This window comes from Erpetoichthys calabaricus, chromosome 1 (genome assembly GCF_900747795.2).
Source record: "Erpetoichthys calabaricus chromosome 1, fErpCal1.3, whole genome shotgun sequence".
NCBI classification, from domain to species: domain Eukaryota; kingdom Metazoa; phylum Chordata; class Cladistia; order Polypteriformes; family Polypteridae; genus Erpetoichthys; species Erpetoichthys calabaricus.
Window position 1 is genome coordinate 135,670,448 of NC_041394.2, and position 24,300 is coordinate 135,694,747.

General features: G+C 37.8%; 1 protein-coding gene across 2 annotated transcripts in view; it reads left to right on the top strand.

Moving 5' to 3' along the window:
• The first annotated feature begins 1,143 nt into the window (after positions 1-1,143).
• Positions 1,144-24,300, top strand: part of LOC114655423 (leucine-rich repeat transmembrane neuronal protein 4-like) — a 210,399-nt gene continuing 187,242 nt past the window's right edge. For both annotated transcript variants that reach the window (XM_051920814.1, XM_028806400.2), the window contains exon 1: positions 1,144-1,853. In XM_051920814.1, coding sequence (XP_051776774.1) covers positions 1,850-1,853 — 4 coding nt within the window. In that variant the 5' untranslated portion in view covers positions 1,144-1,849. The remainder of the gene's footprint in view (positions 1,854-24,300) is intronic.

Consider the following 24,300-nt stretch of genomic DNA (forward strand, 5'->3'; position numbering starts at 1 on the left):
TTAAATATACATTGGTATTTCTGTTCTTGGCTGTTATGGAACCTATTATAGATCTAAATAAATATAAGTTTTTTTTCAGGGACCTTCATGTGGATGGTTCTTTCAGGAACCAAAAATGGTCCCCCTATGACATCTATTTGAATAATAATGCCTGCACCTTTATTTTCAAGTGCGGGGCTGGTTTAGAATTGCCAGTACACCCTAATTAAAATGGCTTTGGATGTGGGTGGAAAACCCTAGCTGACATGGAGAAACCATGGACACTCGACATGGACAACAACTTGGCACAAGGTTCAAATCTGGGATGTTGGGTCCATGTGGTGGCAGAACTACATAGCACCATGAATCTGTGATTGGCATCAATGGCAGCCAGAGATCATCCTGGCAGCATCAGGTACAAGGCAAAAACCACAGTTGCCATTTGTAGTATTGATACGATTTTTTCTCATTCTTTCAAATTTAAATCACATGATAATTTAAATGTGTATTTTTAGCTTCCAATGTTTTCAGATTCTACCTTTTTTCCCTTGAGTCATATTATAGACTTAACTGAATCAATCGCCCCCACATTTTATTTTTAATCCACATTCAGGTTTGCATGCTATACATAATGACACATCCCACTGACTCCCACTTTATTTTTAATCTTGATTTAAAAAGCACCCCAAATACAACCGTTTAAAAGAACGTCGCACGTGTGTGTGTATGTGTGTGTGTAATTTCACACACAAACTGGGGGCATTCATAGCTGTGTTTTCCGGCGTTACTGTACTTTGTGGTAAAAATGTGTCTAACAAAATTGAAAGTAATCTCCAGTTACATCAAGTCCCACTGACTTTTTGACGGCTCCACGTATATACAAACGCAGCGTCTGGAGCTCACCTTATGCATCAGTTCGCACGCTGTAGCCTACTAATTTAAAACCCTCTTCCGTTTTCCTTTCTATTAGCCACGGACACGATATTAACCGCTATGTGCTTTTCATTCGCATACATACGCACTCGCAGACTCCTGAACTCAGATGGAGATCTAACCAGCCACCTCCGCAAGCCTGTAACCCCCCCTCTTCTCTCTCTCTCTCTCACTCTCTCTCCCTCCCTCTCTCTCTCTCTCTCGAAAGGTTTTCTCCAGGAGAGGGCATTTTAAGCGTCATTCTCCAATGCAGAGCTGCGGTGTGTGACAGACGCTGCTGCCTCAGCAGTGCGATACAACCCTGTTTCAGCCTGTACTTGGAAAAGGAGGCAGAGAGAGAGAGAGTCCGTGTTGAAACGCGACTAGGATTACCTCCGAAACAAGTCGGAGGGAGGACCCCTAAAACTACAAACTGGAGAAATGTGCTAAAGACTGAGTAGATTGCGCAATGGACGACCGGTACAGAAGAGGATCACAAAGTGATCATTCGCTTAAGTAAAGTTTAACAACGTGGATTCTGTTTTTTTTCACAAGGGATTATTGGCCACTCTAACGTGTTGTATATAGTTAAGCAAAATAACATTCGGTATTGTTTTCCTGCATTTATTTTGGATTGTGGGAAAACACCGGGGTGCATCATCTTTGCTGGCTGAGAGATGCTGCATGGCTGGAAAGGATTTGTGGGCTTAAGTTATTGGTACGAACCTTTCATCCCATGCCCGTTTTCGGGGAGAAGCCACAGGGTAGGGGAAATTGACTGGCACGGAAGAAACGGTGCGGGAACCACACGTGAGTGGGCGGCAGGTGCGCCTGGTATTCACGCCACCAAGTGGCTCAGGCGTGTTGGTGAGAGGAGCTGCGGTCATGTGGGCTCGGAGAGTGAGCGCTGCGAGAAGGGTTTAGAGACGGGTGAGAGGCGGACCTCAGACCACCAGTGATGGGTGAGTTGTAAAGAGTACCTTTCAGGGTTAAAAGGAACACTATATAACGAGGGATTGGCAGACGCGTTGTCAAGAGAAGGAGCGTGGGTGCAAAGGGTCGTGCTAACTCACTTAGCTGTGGTTGTGGGGGCATGCATAACAGTCGCACAAAAGTGGAAATGTAAAGAAATGTCTCTACATACTAAATGATCTCTCTCTTTCTTTATATACTGCATGTAAGTGAGCGTGTTTATAAATTAAGAATAGGACCTTTAAAAAAAAGTTAACTGCGCACATTGACTACAGGTGTATCTTTGCCGCAACCAACATAACGCGATTCTGCAAGTTCTAAAACGTATTCGTCACAATTGTGTTAAATAAGCTAATTGTAAAGGGCAATGTTTTAAAACTAGTACCAATTAATACGTGTTGCAATATGCTGTAAAAACAAGCAGCGTTGTCAGGTAAAAACAACGTATTTTCCACAGCTCACTGATATTTATTAAAGATGCATTCATTATAAGTTTTGCGGATTATTCATATTTGGAATATATAGCCCGGCAGCTGAATACTGAGTGTGAGCTGAAGGCAGAAAATGAAATCTCGTAACATCCGTTCGATTTTTTGAACTGGAGATCGTTTACAGCTGAAGGCCATGTTCATATTAGTGTGGAGAAACTGAGACCTGATGTTGAATTCAGTATCTAGACACCCCCGTTGTACTTGGAGAAGCCCCAAATCGAAACTGGTGCTAGATCTCCCGGTATTCAGATGACAAAATATATGCATGTTAAAATTATTAGGCTGGGAGGTATATGAAAATGTATATTTACAATTCACGGACATATATTTATGCCTTTACAGTTAATGGTTTACGTAACTGCTGTTAGAATTACCAGTATCATAAAACAAATAAAACGGAACGAAAGGTTGGCATTCGGTTGGTTAATTTCGGAGGTTAAAATTAAGATTTACGAGCATTTTAAGTCTTGCGCAGGTTATCCACGCCTTCATCTAAAAATTTGCCAGCACTCTTTTCATTTGAGAGAAAGTGTATAGAGTGCCATTCATTAACTAAATGAGCAAGCCTACAGAATAATGATGTGGCCAGAGCCTACCCCTGCCAAGTCTCAACTGCACCGTTCTTCTAGTACGCTGTCATAAATTGTTATGCTATATGTGTGTCTGGAGAAAACAAAACGATTATTTCATATACCCGCTTTGATAAATGTACGATTGAATCGCGTATTATTCATAAATCTTTGTGCGTTAAACTTTCCCAAACTGTTTAATACTGTTGGACATTTTTCAGAAAAAAGCCGTGTACAGATGCGCCAGAGAAATGAGTGCGTATTTTGAACAAATAAGGGGTCCTTGTATTGCAAACGAGTTGTGCTTGTGTTGAAAGACACTTTGTGTTCAATCGCCCGGCATATCTTTTACCTCTTGTCTTTATTCAAGGGACTGTAACGTTTGTAATGGGCTTTTCATTAAAAAAGGAAAGGAGCTTAGCCTGTAGTTGCAGGTATTCACTCAGAAAGCGCAGTATTGGCAGGGGCATACAGCCGCATCTCATGCCAAACAGACTGGCTCTGAATCTTTAATCCGAGCCAACATTTTTCCATTTATAAGCTATTTAAAAAAAAGATATTTTTAAAAGTAAATACTGTATATTCAACACCAATATCGCAAACACACACCAACATAAAAACACGGAACACGCATTGCTCATTTATTGCTTCAGAAATTCCATCAGAATTAGTCACTGTATGTAGGCTGCCTTTGTTTCATTAGCTTTTGTTTTGCTTGATGCAGTTGTAATTGCGGGGGTTCCTTTTATTATGAATAGTACAGAGAGCCTCTCTGAAATAAATGATTCTGTCCTCTAAGTGATGTAGTTAATTCTGTAAGTACTTTTAATTAAAATGGATTTTGTTACCGTATATGTGCTCCAAACCTGAAATAGTCCATTTGTCAAATCGCACATTTCCAAAGAAGTTTTACTGTATGCTATCACAACAATGTATAAAGTAAAATCTCGCCAGAAAATTAAAGGTATGATTAAATGAATCATTTGGAACCAATGTTCAGTTATATTTCAGATATGGCATTACTTTCAGCTCAAAAAATCGCAGTTACTTTGATGGATACTTTTCTGATGAACATCAACGACTTTAAAGTCCGCAGCCTATTGGAATGCAGAGCTAATTACGTCCGGTGATCGCGTCCGTTAGATTAACTGGCCATTGTTAGCCGAGATTAAGAGTAATCGGAAATAACTTTTTATTTAGAAATAACACCATGTTAAATGCTTCAAGAAATGCATATCTATCTATCTATCTATCTATCTATCTATCTATCTATCTATCTATCTATCTATCTATCTATCTATCTATCTATCTATCTATCTAACTACGGTCATTAATATTTCCAGTAGAAGTGTCATGTTTCAGTCACAGTATCGGTATAAAAGTGTGCACTGGTTTGCGTTTAGTGACATTTCTACTGTGAAAAGAGGACGTTTCAAAAGTGTCGGATTGTACATTGTGTCGAGGTCTGTTGCCTATGGTGACGCAGAAACTGTTGCTGCTGAACTGAATCTCGGCGCGCGACGGCAATGCGCAAATTGGCAGAGAACACAATATGGACTAATTAAAATGAACGAGGCAATACCGTTTTGAGTGAAAAGCGACACTGCCGGGGTTAGGGACATTTTGCACTTTTGACTTTTCGGTTTTTAACCCGCGCAACCGAGATGAGTTTTCTTATTATATAAGCTGTAACATGTATGTAATTTTCAGCTTTAGAAATAAACTTGTAGCATCTTTTGCTCGTCAGTGGAGGCAGTGTGAGGCGACAAGTAAGATCCTTTGAGAACAGTAGAATGGAGACATTAAGGGCTGATATTTAAATATATTTTCGATCGTTAAAGAAGGTTTTTAGTGTATTACTTTTCATTGATTCAGCTTCCCTCCATGACTTGGCACTTTAAAGGCACAAGAAATTCCAGTTTAATATTTTACTATGATCCAGTCTTTTGAAATTTAAAATAAGCACCGAATCAGGTCTTTGCGCAGGAGTAGTGTGGTATTGTACACATAATATTGTTTACATTTGACGAGTCCTTTGCTTTTACGACGCTTTCTGTGTTTGCAGAATACTTTTAAGGGTGGATTTTGCTTATCCATACTTTAAAAAGCGTCCCGTTTTACTGAGGCAATTTGAAGTCATGTGGGCTCGGAGAGTCTTGATGCCCTCAAATTCTGGTTGTCACCCTAAGAAAATTGCTTTTGGTAGCATTGTTGTGTTTGCCCGATGTATTTCAGCCGACTGCAATATGTAATATAGTGTCTGGTCGATGTGTTTATTGATTAAGCATCATGCGAGTCCATGAATTAAAACTAGTATGCCTGAGATGCAAGCTGTCTGTCGCTACGCGGAGAGCTGGAGTGCTCCATTCATTTGTTTCGAATGATTTGCGCATTAAGGGAAAAAAAGCATACAAAAAGCTAATAAAGTGTACGGCTGAACGCGTTTATCACTTGTGAAGATAATGAGTCGTTAATAACGTAGAGATGTAGCAGCGGATAGCGGAGTTTAGTAGCATAGACTCGTTTACATTTTCGAAATATGATAACAGTGCCTGACCGGAAGAATAAGCGATTATGCAGAGCTAAATGGGTGAGGCAACATTATGTGAGCTTGTTCATTTTAATCAGGATTTCTGATGAATAAAGCAAGCAAACAAATAAATATACAACTTTTATGGAAAAAATATTAAGCTCCTTTACCAGACAAGGCCAGAATCTTAGAAGACTTGCAGCACTTATCTGTAACTTGTTCTAACAAATCCGCTGGTACACAGACTTGCCAAAATAGAGTGTTTAGAATGAACATTAGCTCAGGGTCCTGAAATCCAGTGTCAGGGTACAACTGAAGGCACCCATTGACCTTGGGTAGTTTTAATAAATGTAATCTATTTTAACAAAGGTATATGCTTTATATATAGGAAAGAAAACGTGAAATCAATACATTTTAAATATTCCCATATTTTTTAGGAAAAAAAAAGTATAAATAAGCATTTGCCACCTCTGTAATGTGTACCATACCGAAGTCCTAACAATTTCAAACCTGTAGTTCAAATCCAGCTGAAGAGATGTGTTGGTTGACATGTTGACTGTCATACATTCAGTAGTGAGTGGGGACTAAACTGACAGCCTTGTGGTTAAAAGTGAACTGCCTAAGCTGGCAAGCGACACCCCCAGCCTTTAATAAATATCTGGTATCCTTAGCATATAAGAGTGGGATCTTATCAGTGAGGTGTAACTGTGGGTACAGCAACCCAAATAGTAGAAAAATCCAGTGTACTTAATGACAGCCAATCAGTATGAAGTGCCAAAATTAATTTAATTTAATCACTTACGTGACTATATAAAACTGAACTTTAAAGATTTTTATTTATGAAGAAGAAATAACACACACAATGTAGATTATTAGCATCAGGTTTATATGTATTACATACTTAAATTCAAAACCCACAATAAAATACTAAAATTTGGAATGTTTCTCACTGTCATTAGACTCATGTTGGTTCCAGCCTTGTACCCACTTCTACCGGGATAGGTTTTGCCCATCAGGCTTGAAGTAAATTAGATGAGTTCAATAAGGGATGGATGGAAAAACATTTATTCCAAACGTTCATCATTCTATACAAGAATTGTGACAAACACATCAAAATAAATTCAAATGTGAACAAAAAATGTAAGCCCCGCTTTATTTATCTTAAATATACTATGCAGTCATGAAAAAGTGTTCAATTCTGAAAAAAAGTAAAAAAAAAAAAAGAATTGTTGATGATTATACCACTTAAAATCACGTACATAACGCTGTTTGTCTATGAATAGCCTGTTTGGTATATCCAGTAGTGATTTTAGATTGAACTGTTGATTTTTTTTTTTTAATTGTAACGTGTAACAACAAAGCTAATTTATTTCACTGTTACATTTTTTCTACAATATTCCTGTGCTTGCTTTTTTCATTGATTAAAATTATCCAGTTTTATTAAAGGTGGGTAAGAATTTTATTAGTGTTGTTATTATTGGCGCTGTTAATATTCTAAAGTAATCAATAAATCCCCTGCATTCCCACGTTTTTTCCATTCAGTGAACCCACCTAAACAAATTTGTCAGGTCCTGGTGCATATCAATCCAGGATCACAGTATAAGACGGGGCTCCGGTTCATAATATTCGCACACTCACAATACAATACAATAACAGTAACGATTCTTCACATTTATGTAGCGCTCTTCTCAGTACTCAAAGTACTGACTAATTCCAATCAATCTAATGTGCAAGCCTTTGGGATGTGGGATTTGTACCCAGGGGGAAACCCAAGCAGTCATGAAGAGAACTCCAGTCAGAACTGTGAGGCAGCAGTGCTAACACTACACCGCAGTGCCCCCTTATTTATCATAGTTTTCACTACTAAGCTGCAACAGCTAATCACGTTGCTATTTTAATTATCATTTAAGTTTTTCATTTTTCAGCTTTATTTCTCTTTCTGGAAATTACCTGCACAATTTGAACTAAATTAGGCCAATGTATAGACTATCTGAAATAAATATCTGTATTATAAATCACAGTAGTAACTATTTTACTGAAATTTAACTTTACAATTCAAGATTTTAAAATATCATTTATTTACGGGCAGCACAGTGGCGCAGTGGGTAGCGTGGCTGCCTTGCAGTTAGGAGACCCCGGGTCCTCCCTGTGTGGAGTTTGCATGTACTCTCCGTGTCTGCGTGGGTTTCCTCCGGGCGCTCCGGTTTCCTCCCACAGTCCAAAGAAATGCAGGTTAGGTGCATTGGCGATTCTAAATTGTGCCTGGTGTGTGTGTGTGTGTGTGCCCTGCGGTGGGCTGGCGCCCTGCCTGGGGTTTGTTTCTTGCCTTGCACCCTGTGTTGGGTGGGATTGGCTCCAGCAGACCCCCGTGACCCCTGTAGTTAGGAGATAATGGATGGATATTTATTTACTGGAACCACAACAGTTCTTTTTGCCATTCTGGTGGTATTGAATGTTTTAGTTGTAAATACATATCTGGCCCCAATATTATGAATATAACTATATTAAGTCTATATGCCTTTGGCTGTTCTTGAGGTAACAGGTCTAGCTAAAGCAGTTATTTGTAAATGCTTTGTGTTATTCATAAACATTACTAGTTTATTATGCTTGGGTTTTTTGTGATTGTTTGTACAATACTAGTGTCTTATGTTAATTTAGCTCTTCAGAATGTACCTGTGAGCCTGATACAGTATATTAAGAAAGTGCCAAAGTTCTGTCATTTTTATTGTAACCAATCACCTACAGATGTCAGCGGCCCTGCAAAAGGGAATATGACACATGCCTGCTAGTTCCCATGGTTACACATATGACCACTGTCACTATTTGCATTTTCTTGCATGGTGATCACTGGTTTAAATCATTTTTTTCATTATTCAACAAGTACAGTATTTCATAGACAGTTTTAAGTTTTTTTGCTGCTTTTAGTCCTTTTCTTGTTATCAATACATACAACCTCCTAGATTCAAATTGTGAAAGGTCTACACTTCTCGAAATACCCAAGATATTTCAAAATAGGACAGTTCTTTTTTTAAATAATTTTGTGTAGATTATTGCCTAGATCAAAAATGACACATATATAATATATACTGTATATATATATATATATATATATATATATATATATATATATATATATATATATATATAATTTTTATCTTACTGTAAATATATTCAGGTCAACTATAGCCATTTTAGTTTAGTTCTTTTCTACATTATTGGCTCCTTATTTTGATGTTTTGGGTCCAGTACTCAATAGAAATATATTCTTAGTGTAGTTTATCAACATTTGGAGTACAGGCAAAAAATAAAACAAATCTGAATATTATATGTTCATATTTGTCGACAAAATATATCTATTTCTAATGTTTCCAAGTTAAGGTTTTGATATTTGATCCTTTAAGTCTTTTATTCTTTGTGAATTTGCAGAGGTCATCCAATAGTACTGAGTAGTAGCCATGTAGCAGTGACAGTCCATTAAATGGTCTATTTACACACACACATACTGTTATACACATTTGGTATTAGTGAATTAAATTAGAGCCAATATTTCCCTTAACTGTGTGTTTTTGGCAGACAACAAATGTTTTGGTGTACTATACCCAAGGAGAATGCAATACTCCACTAATAGTGAGAGGGCCAAGAAAAAATGGCATTGTGATGATTGTTAAATAACATAATTTTTTATTGTTATTATTTAATAATGCTAAATTTATTATTTATAAAACAGTATTAACTGCTCTCTTTACTCTATACCTAGTAAATTACCCATAACTTCACTTCACTTTACCGTCCCTCTGCTTATAGAATGAGGATCACGTTGGCACCAAGTTGAGCTGACCATCCTATCCAACTCCTCCTGGGAGAATACCCAAGTATTTCTAGTGATATAATCCCTCTGGCATGTTCTGCTTTGCTCCTGGGTCTTGTCCCAGTGGGCTGTGCCTACTATACCTCCTGAGGGGAGAGCCAACATTGATTTGAAATTCGTTTCTAATTCAAACTCCTTGTTTGTTGCTGTTGTGTCATAATACTGTCCATTAGATCAGTGGTCCCCAACCTTTTTGACAGCAAGGACCACTTTATTAGATGCAAATTTTTCCACGGACCGGTCGGGGCGGGGGGGTCTTAGGTTGGTTGGGGGGGGGGGCAGTTTTATACACAATTTACATAACATTTCTATTATTATTAAAGTTATTAAGCAGTTCGCATACGTTTGCAATCTGAGATTTTTCTTCTTTTTTTGCATATAAAAAAGACATATGCTTTACATTTGCCAATCCAACAGATTGCACATCACAAACATTAACACTGCAATCTTTTTTTCGTGTCTGCCATTTCTATAGGAGGGTGACAATGAGTTAAATTCCAATGGATGTTTTTCAAATGTTGACAAGCAATAAGCAAAAGGAATCAATAAAAACCACAGACAACAAAAACAGCAAAAAAAAAAAACAGTACAAGGAAAGTTCGAAGAAAGAGATTTTTTTACAATGTTTCTGTTTGGGGATTGTTGTGCAAACATGCACAACTGAGCTGCGACCACAGATCTAACTGCTCTGTGGATGATTCGTTCAAGCATTTCAAGGTCACTTCGTTGTAATGAAAGCATCTGTTGAATGTAGTTCGTAGTAACGTGATTTCTATAGACTCATGTCATATGGGGAAACTGTCGGACCATAAAAATACTTTGTTGTAATAGTCTCTCACCTCGGTCTCTCTCCTCTCTCTGCACCGCTGCAAAGCCCCGCCCACCAAGCGTTCTGAAAAGTCTGAGTGAGTCGCCGTTGCCAGCAGTTCTCTCGCGGCTCAGCTGTCAGACGGCCCGGTAGTGGGCTGCGGACCGGGGGTTGGGGACCCCTGCATTAGATGTTGTAAATAGGCCTTTCATCAAGAGGTAATAGAAAACAGCAGTATTATTGTTTTTAATGCAATTCATTTTGTTTAAAATGACATTTTTATATAAAATGATTTGCAATTTGCTTAGTTGCTGAAGCAAAGTAAAAAGTGTGTTGCTTTTCTAAACTTCATTACATACACTGCTTTCAAATAATTCAGATGCTTTTACTCAGTAGTGTTAAATTGTTTTCTTTGCTCTGGTATGTTATGAGAAAATACAATGTTTAAATTAAATTGAATTAAAGCAATAAAATAAAAAATATACCTAATGTTAGCACATTTTTAGAATATCCTTTATAATTTTAGTTGGGTTCTCATATTTCATGTATATTCACTCTACACAAAGCACAGTGAGGTAAGCAATGATTTCAGTGTATAGTGGAATACCACTCTCCAGTCTTTGAAATCCATGCTTCACCAACCTTCTAGTACCTGTACTTAGTCATTATATTTCTGTTAGCTCATGATGGGATATACAGATCATAAACTTAATCCTGCATTTCACACAAGTATCTGGATTTTGTAAAATTTTCATCTGATTAACAAATATAGCTGATTGCTGCAGATTACCAAATTTCATGAAAGTCATGAATTGCTTGGTGTCAGTTACTTTCAATTTGGTATATTTTATGACTATAAAAAATTAGAAGTAAATGGTCTTAAACGAACGGTCTTCTGCAAAATGTTAGGCTTTATACACAGATACAGAATATTAGAACAACCAAGGCAACAACAGGCCATTCAGGCCAAAAAAAGCTTGCCAGTCTAATCCACTTTTTTCTTAAAAAATAACATCAAGTCTAGTTTTGTGAGTTCCTAAAGTCCTACTCTCTACCACACTCCTTGGTACCTTATTTCATATATTTATGGTTCTCTGTGTAAAGAAAAACTTCCTAATGTTAGTGCGAAATTTACCCTTAACAAGTGTCCAAATGTGTCCCAGTGTTTTTGATGAGCTCATCTTTAAAGTAAAAGTCTCAATCCACTGTACTAATTCCCTTCATAATTGTAAACATTTGAATCATGTCTCCTCTTAATCTTATTTTGCTTAAACTGAAAAGGCTCAGGTCTTTTAATCTTTCCTAATAATTTATCATCTGTTGCCCCTGGAATCAGCCTAGTCGCTATTCTCTGGAATTCATAAATACATACATAAACACACACATACTGTATGTATAAATACATATATATGAATGTTTACATACATATATATATAGCAAGTGATCCACAAAGGGATAAAATGGATCTTAAAATAATTTTTTATTCCTAAGCTTTTGACAATCTACCAGGTGTCGTCATCATCAGAGGAAAATGATTAGACATACAGGAATCAAAGGCAATACATAGCAAATGAGTGGGTGGGGGTTCTAGGGGGGGTCAATAAAGTGAGGTTTGGAGGGTATTAGTCATAAATGCCTGCATATGCTGGGTTCATGTTCAAATATCTGGACGCTGTACTTTTCGATACACCACTGTCATAGGCAAGGGTGTGCCATGATGGACATGAGATCAGGTGGAATTCGATTGTTTGCTGAGGTCTGTCACAACTCTTATGTAAGCATTGTTTGATAAATGTCTTGGGGAAGCTGTTTGATGTGAACAGATGGAAAAGATAACACCTTTCATTTGTTTTAGCATTCTTTGTATTAAAGTGGATGTGAATTCTTTTAAGATATGTAATTCATTTTCTCCCTTTGTGGATTACTAGCAACAAATATGCAAACCATATCACAGATCATCACTTCCATATAAATATATTAGGGCTGGGAATCGATTAAAAAAATTAACTGATTAATCGCATAAATGTATGTAAAAAAAATAATGGCATAGTTTAAACATAAACAATGACCTTAAACCTGAACTTTTAATAAAATTCTACTTGAGCAAGTACAACCCCAATTTGAATGCCTTCCTAAAAGGCAAGTGGAAAGGAATGGACAAAAAAATAGCAAGGCCAATGTATTAATTATCAGATTGGCATAGCATATGAGACAAAGACGAGTCAAAGAAAAAAGTTAAATGATCGAAACGACTTTGAATGCACTGCTGAAGACTGATTTAATTGAAAGAATAAACATCTCTTAAATGGGCATACATTAAAATTTGTGTTAAAACTCTGCAAATACTGTCCTCAACTGTTCATCACCATCAACAACTTGATAATTATAATAATTATAAATAATGGTATATTGCCCCTGGGTCACACACAGTATATACTGTAGTTCCTTTAGCTGTGGGAATCAAAGACAATTTTTGCTTTGCAGTACATTTCTTGTCAAGCTAGAGCACAGTAATTTTGTTGACATAGGAGTTCCTTGATTTATATATGCTATATATAAATTAATGAATTGTGTATGTTAGGATGATTACCAGGTTTAAATTGCCCCAGTGTAAGCAAATGTAACCCTTAAATAGACTGGATTCCTATTCAAGAAATGACTTTCATAGTGGAAATTAGAAAATAATGCTATTTATGTGAAGCACAAGTTTTTATTTTCAATATGAAAGGAGAATATAAATATAACTAGTTTGTAACTTTTACATACTTCATGTCATTCCTTAAGTGCAATTTAATACTTATGGCAAACAAACTAATAGCCTTCAGAGCAAAAGTTCTGTTATTTGACTATTAGGCGTTCAAATGGATTCTGTTGTACATTTCACTCCTGCTGAGGTTCTAAAGACAGAACAGATTTTAACAGTTGTAATTATTTTATCATCTCTGAAAGCATCTAAAAAAGTCCATAAGATAACAGCAGTACTCACCACCCTTCCAGCAAGTAACCAGGAATGTCATCAGAAGCAGACATTACTCAATTCGGGCTATATGAGAGATGCTTCACCTGGCAGATTTCATTGTGTTCCCAAAGCTACTGAAGAAAGATGACAAGTTTCATGCTATTGTCACTTTCCCTATTAAACAGACAGACAGACAGACAGACAGACAGACAGACAGACAGACAGACAGACAGACAGACAGACAGATAGATAGATAGATAGATAGATAGATAGATAGATAGATAGATAGATAGATAGATAGATAGATAGATAGATAGAGTGCATCCAGAAAGTATTCACAGCACATCACTTTTTCCACCTTTTGTTATGTTACAGCCTTATTCCAAAATGGATTAAATTCATTTTTTTTCCTCAGAATTCTACACACTACACCCCATAATGACAACGTGAAAAAAGTTTACTTGAGGTTTTTGCAAATTTATTAAAAATAAAAAAAACTGAGAAATCACATGTACATAAGTATTCACAGCCTTTGCTCAATACTTTGTCGATGCACCTTTGGCAGCAATTACAGCCTCAAGTCTTTTTGAATATGATGCCACAAGCTTGGCACACCTATCCTTGGCCAGTTTCGCCCATTCCTCTTTGCAGCACCTCTCAAGCTCCATCAGGTTGGATGGGAAGCGTCGGTGCACAGCCATTTTAAGATCTCTCCAGAGATGTTCAATCGGATTCAAGTCTGGGCTCTGGCTGGGCCACTCAGGGACATTCACAGAGTTGTCCTGAAGCCACTCCTTTGATATCTAGGCTGTGGGCTTAGGGTCTTTGTCCTGCTGAAAGATGAACCATCGCCCCAGTCTGAGGTCAAGAGCGCTCTGGAACAGGTTTTCATCCAGGATGTCTCTGTACATTGCTGCAGTCATCTTTCCCTTTACCCTGACTAGTCTCCCAGTCCCTGCCGCTGAAAAACATCCCCACAGCATGATGCTACCACCACCATGCTTCACTGTAGGGATGTTATTGGCCTGGTGATGAGCGGGGCCTGGTTTCCTCCAAACGTGACGCCTGGCATTCACACCAAAGAGTTCAATCTTTGTCACATCAGACCAGAGAATTTTCTTTTTCATGGTCTGAGAGTCCTTCAGGTGCCTTTTGGCAAACTCTAGGCGGGCTGCCATGTGCCTTTTACTAAGGAGTGGCTTCCGTCTGGCCACTCTACCATACAGGCCTGATTGGTGGATTGCAGCAGAGATGGTTGTCCTTCTGGAAGGTTCTCCTCTCTCCACAGAGGACCTCTGGAGCTCTGACAGAGTGACCATTGGGTTCTTGGTCACCTCCCTGACTAAGGCCCTTCTCCCCCGATCGCTCAGTTTAGATGGCCGGCCAGCTGTAGGAAGAGTCCTGGTGGTTTCGAACTTCTTCCACTTACGGATGATGGAGGCCACTGTGCTCATTGGGACCTTCAAAGCAGCAGAAATTTCTATGTAACCTTCCCCAGATTTGTGCCTCGAGACAATCCTGTCTCAGAGGTCTACAGACAATTCCTTTGACTTCATGCTTGGTGTGTGCTCTGACATGAACTGTCAACTGTGGGACCTTATATAGACAAGTGTGTGCCTTTCCCAATCATGTCCAATCAACTGAATTTACCACAGGTGGACTCCAATTAAGCTGCAGAAACATCTCAAGGATGATCAGGGGAAACAGGATGCACCTGAGCTCAATTTTGAGCTTCGTGGCAAAGGCTGTGAATACTTATGTACATGTGCTTTCTCAATTTTTTTATTTTTAATAAATTTGCAAAAATCTCAAGTAAACTTTTTTCACGTTGTCATTATGGGGTGTTGTGTGTAGAATTCTGAGGAAAAAAATGAATTTAATCCATTTTGGAATAAGGCTGTAAGATAACAAAATGTGGAAAAAGTGATGTGCTGTGAATACTTTCCGGATGCACTGTAAATAGATAGATTCAGGATGGGAGGCTAGGAAATGGAGATGAAGAACATGAGAACTAATGAGTTGTTTGGGGACATAGAAGCAAGGAGGATAAGACAAAACTTTGCCAGGAACTATTTTGGTTGTGCATGACTGCTGCTTTATGTTTTTTTGTAATTGTGTGCCTCTACTTTAACCATTTTCAGTACTTCATAAACAACGTTCTTAACACGTGAAATGGATGTGTAATTTCAAGAGAAATGTGTCAAGAAATGCAACTAGAGCTTCACCAAAGAACTTTTATAATAACCTAAGCAATTGTTTTAATAAAAAGTAAACACAAGTGATTAAAACGTAAACTCACAATTTCTTTCATCTTATTCAAACACAGTGAATATTATGAGTAGTACATTTTTTATGCTTCTAATGTAATGCAAACAACCCACACAATATTGTCAGTTATGTTTGATTTGGCTAAAGGTATACTGTACATAGTAATATTTTACTGGATGTTGTTAATGCCATGTCTGCACCAGTTTTTCCTTCCAGGTCCTCTGGCTTTTCTGAAATGTCCAAAAGATGTTTGTGTTAGATTAATTGCCAGCTATCGGCCAGATGAGAGTGAATGTGTGTGTGTGTGTGTTGTGTGTGCACGCATATGAGTGTCCCTAAAGATTTAGTTCCTGCCTTGCTTGAAATGTTGCCAAGATGAAAGCTGTAGCTAAATTAAATGGAAGAGTAGTTTGGAAGATAGAAGGACAAATGGATGGTTAGTATTTTGTGAACATTTACATACCTTCACTTTAAAATTCACTCTGGAGATAACACTTTAATATTAATTTACAAAGAGTTCTCATTGTTTTTCTAAATGTGGATTTATTTAAAACAGTCTTAGTTGATTCAAGCCTGCTTTCCCAGTAGATTGTTGCAGTAATAATGAGTGGGATACCTGTTTATTCTAGGGCCACACTTAGCTGGACACAGATTCTCACTCATACCAGACCGGAATCAGTGAGAGATATGAAAGAAACAGATGAGTCTTTTTGCAAGCTTACTAGACAAAAACAAATGTTCTTACTCAGTACTCATATGCATAGTAAAACATTGACACTGTGTGACTGTATTGGGCTTTTTATACTGTATTAACAACATGTAATGTTCAGATGACTCATATGTAACATATACATTTTAAGCCTCTGCTTTTCAAGGAATCAGCAATGAAAGCTGAACAACAGAATGCTTCCATGACACACATAACAGTCATATTAGGGCAGACTTATGAGCTAAATGTGCATAAGAAATGTCATCTGTATATGGGAGGAATCTGACAATAATATGTAAAAGCTATAGGTGACCAGCACTAGTATACGTTGAACCTGCATCACATACACTATATGTAGATTTCTTAAGCTGATAAGATGTACTCTCGATATGGACTCAAATAGTTTTGCTTACTCTGAGCTGCATTAGAGTAAATTACAGTGTAGTGCTGAGTATTTGTAAAGTTGTTTTTCAAGTAAAATAACAAAAATTGTTTGAATGATACGTCTGTCTACAGTAATCAGAGTGCCCACTGTTGTTTACTTCTGGTGTGACATAATAATGAATCATCTTCCAACACAAAAGAAACAGTTTCCATGCTCTAGCTATCTGATTCATACATATTTTACATAAAAATACACACTTTCACATAGTCTTGTGTTTTTTTTACTAGGCTGTTTCTCATGTAAAAAGAACAGTGTATTTTTCATTTTCTGTTACAGTCTGATGACTTTTATTAGATACAAAATTCTTACAATTTATCATTCTTGACTGTTGCATTCTGACTGCATTGTTAATTAAAATGCTATGGTTTGGTAGTAGACTGTGTTAAAATTATTCTGTAGTTTTTTTGTTCACAGGACTATAGGACTGAAGTTGACTTGATGGTTTCAGGTACTTTTGTGTGTTTTATTGGTACCCATCACCCTCTCTTTGGTCTTGTCTTTTTTGATATAAAGTCCAAAACCTTTTCCATCTTGATGCACCTTTGTCAGTTGTATTTGTAAACTATCTTCTTCAGCAGCATTATGTCTTTTGCAAATCACAGATCAATGCTATATATTCTCTGAACCACCAGTCCTTCACTTTGCTGTACTTCTAGTTTTTTCCATAAGCTTCTTGACAATTGTCTCAAATAATAGCAAGTACATTGGATGTCCTTTCTGTTGCCTATTCTGGCTATTACCCATTGATAGTCTTTGGCAGCCATCTCTAATATTTAAGCCAGGCTACTATTATTCTAATCAATTTCTGTGATATTCCTGAAGTTGCCAATGTGCTCCATAGTCCTTTTTTACCATACTGAGTCAAAAGCTTTCTTAAAGTCAATAAAGGAGTGGCAGAAGATTTACTTTATACTCCTCTAGCAATCAAGTGAAATGTCAGTATCTGTTGAATGGCACTCCTGTCTCTCTTAGAAGCCCTGTTTCTTGATTGTGTTCATTTCCAGTTCACCTCTTATTCTCTCCATCAAATGTTCAACAATATTTTGCATAAATGTGGGATCAATACTAGCGTTCACACAATTAATCAAATCCCCTTTCTTTGGTAATGTCACTGAGATGGTTCTACACAAATCTAATTTCCCCTCTTTCTATTTCACTGAAAATTTCCCATACCTCTTCAAGTATTTGAGGCCTTCCTGCCTTGATCAGTCCTGCAAGTATCTTATCAATTCCACAGCTTTTATTGTTTTCAAGTTGTTGATTGTCCTTTTAATTCCTCACTTAAGTATGCCTTCATCAATAATTGTTTCTGCCAAACTACTGTCTCTTTTCTTCAGCTCTTCCAACACAGTGCTAGTATATCTGTTGACATCTGTAAACTGCTCTTTGATGTTCTCAGCCCATCTTTAAGAAATTTAGTCAAGAGCTCTGTGTTCAAAAACCCCGTATGAAGGGGGTTCCTGTTTGTCGACTACTTTAATTTTCCGGAGTTATTTAATTAACCATATTTTAGAAAAAAATACATGCATTTTGCATATTGTTAGCATATGAATGGATGACTTGACATGTGGATTGTGCAACACGAGTAACATGACATTTGTTTCATTGACCTTTTATTGTTTGCTGTTGTCCAGCATTGGTCACAATTGAGTCCTGTTCTATTAGAAACTTTTTATGTCCTTTCTCCACGAAACCATGAGATTAAAAATAATTCTGGGCACCACTACAAACTACATGGGTTAAGGAACATACAAAAAAAATCAATCTTGGGTAGAATATTCCTTTTAGCAATTGAAACTTAACATTTTATGTGATAAAATTGTGTGACATATGAATCAGTATGGTAGAGGCATGTTCATTGGCAAGAAGAACAGGGGGCGCAGAAGATAGTTTAGGGTAAAATTTACAGAAACGTCAGTGCTTGAAGTAGACTGGTACTTCTCAGTTTTGCTGTTTGGAGTACAAGGAGTTTTTCCATGCGTATTATTTTTTTCTATGAAGCATTTACTCACATTATAAAGTACTGGCTCTTTTCACAACCACAGAGAACTGTAAGAGGTGCTATCCAACTGTTATTGTTCCTTGCACCTTAATTATATGTATTTTAAAGGCTGTGTATCTACATTGGGGACCACAGATGTAATATGTATGCTTTTGTATGTATGCTTCTACTGAAGCCTAGTAGAATGAACAATGTCTGTTTTGTCCTACATGTTCTTCCCAAATATGAAAGAAATGCATGCTTTGTTGATTGGTGTCTCTAAAAATTAATCCTCTTTCAGTGGATGTGGGTGCACTGTATGCATGTCATATAGTGGGGTCCATGGCAATTGTGCTGTTTTAAGGGGTAGGTGTGAGAGGTAGCATGGCAGAGCATCTCCGATGTGTGAAGTGGGGTGATTGACTGAGCATGTGTTCATATTCAGGCACACACAGTTCAGTACAAGGAGTTTTTCCATGCGTATTATTTTTTTCTATGAAGCATTTACTCACATTATAAAGTACTGGCTCTTTTCACAACCACAGAGAACTGTAAGAGGTGCTATCCAACTGTTATTGTTCCTTGCACCTTAATTATATGTATCTTAAAGGCTGTGTATCTACATTGGGGACCACAGATGTAATATGTATGCTTTTGTATATAGTTGGACTTTGTGTGCAGTCTCACCTTGACGTTTTTGTAAGATTAATGTGAATAGAGGTTTACAAGCTAGACTACACTGAAAGGATTGTTTCTTTTTAAAATGTTCCTAATGTTTCTATGCATACTTATGGAAGGCAAATCTGAATATTCTCTGAGGGATATCATGCACCACAGATATACACAAAACTAGTCAACTCAGTCTTTATTTTGGTTCTGACTGAAACACAAGATTGTCTAGGTAATCAGTTATTCATTCTCACTGCAGTTACACTCATTCCAACAGACTACTATCAAGTTGGTTTTGTTGACAATTAACTCTGTAGCAGTCATTTGGAGCAACTTAGGGTCACTATACAGTAATTGGAGTGTTTCATTTTAATTTGTCAATACAAAAGACAAAATCAAAACTGCACTTTTGATGCGAGTGGCAAGAGAATTACATTTACATTTATTTGCTTAGCAGATTCTTTTTTCAAAAGCAACTTATAAAGAAGGTCCACATAATTAATTAATAGCAGTCTAGAGACTGTTCTCAAAACTGTAGCAGGACAGGTTACAAAAGCTGATAACCACAAGTGAACAGAAGTAAAGCTATCATAACAAAAAATGATCAATTAATAATTTGACAGATATTCACAGAACAGTAGGGTTTTCAATCGTTTCTTCAACACATTTAAGGAGTTAGCCGTTTGGATGGATGTGGGAAGGAGCTACATTTGAAAAAAATCTGGATTAAGATTTGATACCACACAGCTGTTCCCTGGCAGACCTGAGTGGGAGAGAAGGAGTATATCACCTCACCAGTGTCTCTATAAACACAGATGTTGACCCATTGACTACTCTGCAGGCAAGCATCAAGAATTTAAACTTAATGTGTGCCGCTACAGGGAGCCAATGTAGCAACAACCTGAAGAGAGGAGTTACGTGGGCCGTCTTAGCTGGTTGAATATAAGAATATAAGAAGCTGCATTTTGGGCCATCTGCACTGGCTTGATAGCACATTTAGATCCACCAGCTAGTAGTTGTAGTAATCTAGACATGACATGACTAAAGCCTGAACATGAAGTTTTTTTACATACTCACAATCAAATAAGCTCTGATTTTAAGGATGTTATTCAGAATCTGCATGAATGAGAGACACTTGAAATGTGGTCAGATAAAGATAGCTGCTCATCAGTCACCACCCCAAGGTTGTGTACTGACATTACAGATATTAATGACAATGCGCCAAACTATACAGAGATGGGGAGTTGAACAGAATGGTTGGCAGTGATAACAAGATAACTCTGTCTGATACTGTGTTTTCCTCAGGAAGGATTACAGGTACAGCTCTGTTTTGGCAGCATAGCACTGATGTGAGAAACCATTGTATTAGATGATGGGGTCCACTGACATAGTGTAGAGAGAAAAGAGTAGAGGGCTAGGTGTTGATTCTTGGGGTACCTTGTGCATATTTGATGTACACTTGAGGCCTCTTGTTGTGCAGTCACTTAAGAGGTTTATTATCTATCGCATACCTTGATAATGCTTTGTTTTGTTGAATTGTAGATAAGTTAAGTGCATGTCGCTTGCTCTTGCAAAGGTTTTATTTTATAACATGTTCTCCTATTAAAAACAAGTTAGAACCTGTTTAGGACGTGAGAGTGTTCATCCTACTACACAGCTATGCATATAAATAAATAGCAAGTCCCCAACAGATGACTTATTAGTGATGAAGAATATGTTGTGCAGAAAGCAGCTTCATTTGTGGGAACAGTATAAAAGTAGCATACCCTGTAATAATACAGTTTATCAAGTTTACACTACAATGGATGAAATGACTGCTTCTCAGCCTTTCAGACTGGGCTTAGTATTTGGCTTGGCAGACAGGATCTCAGCTTTCAGCTCCCCAAAGAGAGAGGAGCTCATAACCTTTTTTTAGTTTCAGATAGAATGGGCTGCAGAGATTTTCATTTCATTTTGGAGAGTGAGAGAAGAGCTCCAGAGTTCCCTTGAGATTAGTGCTGCTAGTTTTTGAATGAATTTATAAACTCTTGTGATTGGACTAAAGTCACTTCCAGTTACAAAATCACTGCCTTTCCACAGGTGCATTATTGTGTCCATAATAGTTACATTCATTGAGTTATAGCTCTTTGTTCTTGGGTGTCTATTTTGCAACTTTGGTCAGAAAGTGTCTCACGAGAGGACCCTAACAAAGATGTCAGTGCAATTCTGATTTACAACTTTGTTTTCGGATGAACTACAGGATGATCTTGGTACAAGAGTTCAGTCACTTACTGTAGAATGCAAGATGGGGAAGGTGAAGCTTGATCTCCGCATCCCTGTTAAATCTGCTATCTTAACAGGCCTGGTGTGCCCCTGAAGCCTAGTAGAATGAACAATGTTTGTTTTGTCCTACATGTTCTTCCCAAATATGAAAGAAATGCATGCTTTGTTGATTGGTGTCTCTAAAAATTAATCCTCTTTCAGTGGATGTGGGTGCACTGTATGCATGTCATATAGTGGGGTCCATGGCAATTGTGCTGTTTTAAGGGGTAGGTGTGAGAGGTAGCATGGCAGAGCATCTCTGATGTGTGAAGTGGGGTGATTGACTGAGCATGTGTTCATATGCAGGCACACACAGTTCAGTTGAGTGCCTTATTAGTATTCCAGAGGCTCTAATCAGTGTCAATACACCTGCATCCCTAACCGTATATAAAAGGAATCTGAGCAAGGAACAGTGAGGAAAGATAAAATAATAGCAGAATGTAAAAGAAGAAAAAGACAGAGGTTAAAATGGAAGGAGAACAAAGAGGGTAGGATTGTGGAGAGAGGTGCTGAGGAGTAGAAGCAAGCAGTTGGAAAGATAGCCCAGATAGAAGCACACAACCAGAGTTTGAGGGGCAGTGTTCACTCCTGCTGAGCATCTTGGGAGCAGGGGCGACCCACCTCTCCGTGTGATAGTGAGGGATGCAATTTGGGAGCAGGGCTTGTAGGTGCTGAATGCCTGAGATTGGTATGCAAGGACCTGGGCTGTATTTAAAGGTAGACTGTAAATGTTGGTAGACATCTCCTCTGGCTGAAGAAACCTTAGACAGCTTAGCTGAGGAAATGTCAGGTTTTAGAAGGAATCACTGAGGCTGTTGGATATTTTAATGGGTATTTTAATGAGCAGATTTTGCCACTGGGGTTTTGAACTTCATTTTAAGGGATTTACTGTATGTAGTTGGATATTTTAACCTCCACTTTTATGACCTGTTTATATAGACTTTTTACTAATAGAAGAACCTGCACTGTACTGTTTTTGCATTGTGTTGAAAATAAAAGCACTTTGCACCATACTCTTGCCTGTTTGTGTCCTCATTTGGAAAGCTCATCTTGGTTCATGTTCCAGGTTGAAGTGGTGTCGTGGCTGGGGTGTTACAATGCATCTGAGTGCCAAACAATGTAGGGTTGGTTCCTGTTTGGCACCTCAATCTGCACGGCATAGGCCCAGGCTCCTAATAACTGTCTATTTCTAGCTAGTGGATTCAGGAAGTGGATGAACAGAACTGATTTATTTATTGATACTCAACCTAATTATAAGTATGACATGGAAAAAACTGCAATCCTATTTTCTTCCAAAGGATGCTTACATATTTTTGCCTAAATATTCAGTGTATAATGTTCTACTGTCATGTAAATCTTTTGAAGTCATGCCTTACATTTGTTTCATTAAATTTACAATAATAAAATTGTCACTCCTTCATTTGTATCTCGTGACTCTACTGTGAATTTCTCAAAAATTGCTGAGGATAGGGAGGCCTGGTTAGACCATCTCAGTGTGATGCTACCACAAGTTTTAGTGTGAAAAGTGAAACAAAAATGTTGAAGGTTTCAGTATCTTTATTTGCTCAGCTCAGTCATGTTAAGATATTTTACTTGAATGGCTATTAATGAGATATGGTAGGCTAAAAGTTTGGATTATTGCAAAAAAGTGTTGTTATGCTCAAACATTTTTGTGATATTAAAAATATAAAAGAAACAAAGGAAGGTTCTTTTGTCACTTGATTGTGATTAATAGCATTTGTTTCATTTTCCTCCACCATACACTCAAATGAGCACTGAAAAAGTGAACCTAGACTCAAACTTTATTAGGCAATTAATTTAATATGCTGTTAGTAATATGCAGTATGTTCTCATTAAAACCTTTTAGTAGATCTCAGGTTGAGCCCTGTCCTTTTTTAAGAAATTGTTGGGAGAACTAAAAGGTTTCTTGCTACTCAACTTCTGTTTGCCTAGCCTGTATTAGCAGTTTCCATGGTCTGTTTCTTTATGAACAACATTCGTCACAAACCATTGCATTGCTCTTTATTCCTTCCCCCATCTCAGCCTACGCTGTTACATTGTGGTAATAGTCATCATATATTTTCCTTCCTGCCCAGAAGTTTCAAACAGTGGAACAGCCTGGGTAGCTGGTTGTCCGTGTGCAGGGCTGCCTTCTTACGCCTACACAGTGCAGCTGCTTCACACTGTGGGGAAGGCAAAGTCAGATCTTTTTAATGAATGACTTTTTATTCACAACAGTATGCCAAAACCCTTCATCTATGCTTTGGCAAACTTGTCAGAGTGTCATCCAAAAATGCCATCCTAATGCCCTGTGATGGAGTAGTGATTTGTAAAATGTGAGTAGTATTTCTGTGTAGTTCAACATCAACCAGTGACATCTCATCTGAAAATGTGTAAAACTGTAACAAAAAAATTAAGCAATGCTTATAGCCTAAGCTATAAATATCTATGTGATGTAAAAGACAGGCAGCACCACTGAGCCCCAAAACCTCAGACACACTACACTAAACAGTCCGAGGTAAAATGTTTTTATTGCCGAAAATACCTTCTTATGCAGACCAGTTGTACTGCCTTTCACTGAACAATCCTCCTTTTCCTCCTCCAGGTGAGCCTTGCCTTCTGCCTCCTGAGTGTGACTCAATGGAGGAGGCTGGATGGCTCACTTTTATGTACTTCTAGTACCAGGGCATAGCCTGATGGAAGCACTTTCAGGTCAGATGGAATTCTCCTGAAGCAGGGAGTTGCTCTCCAAGCAGCAGACCCTGGTAGCACCCAGGGACCATGACAAGGTTGTCCCTCAGAAGTACGACTCCCATACATCCCTGCGGGCATCCTTACT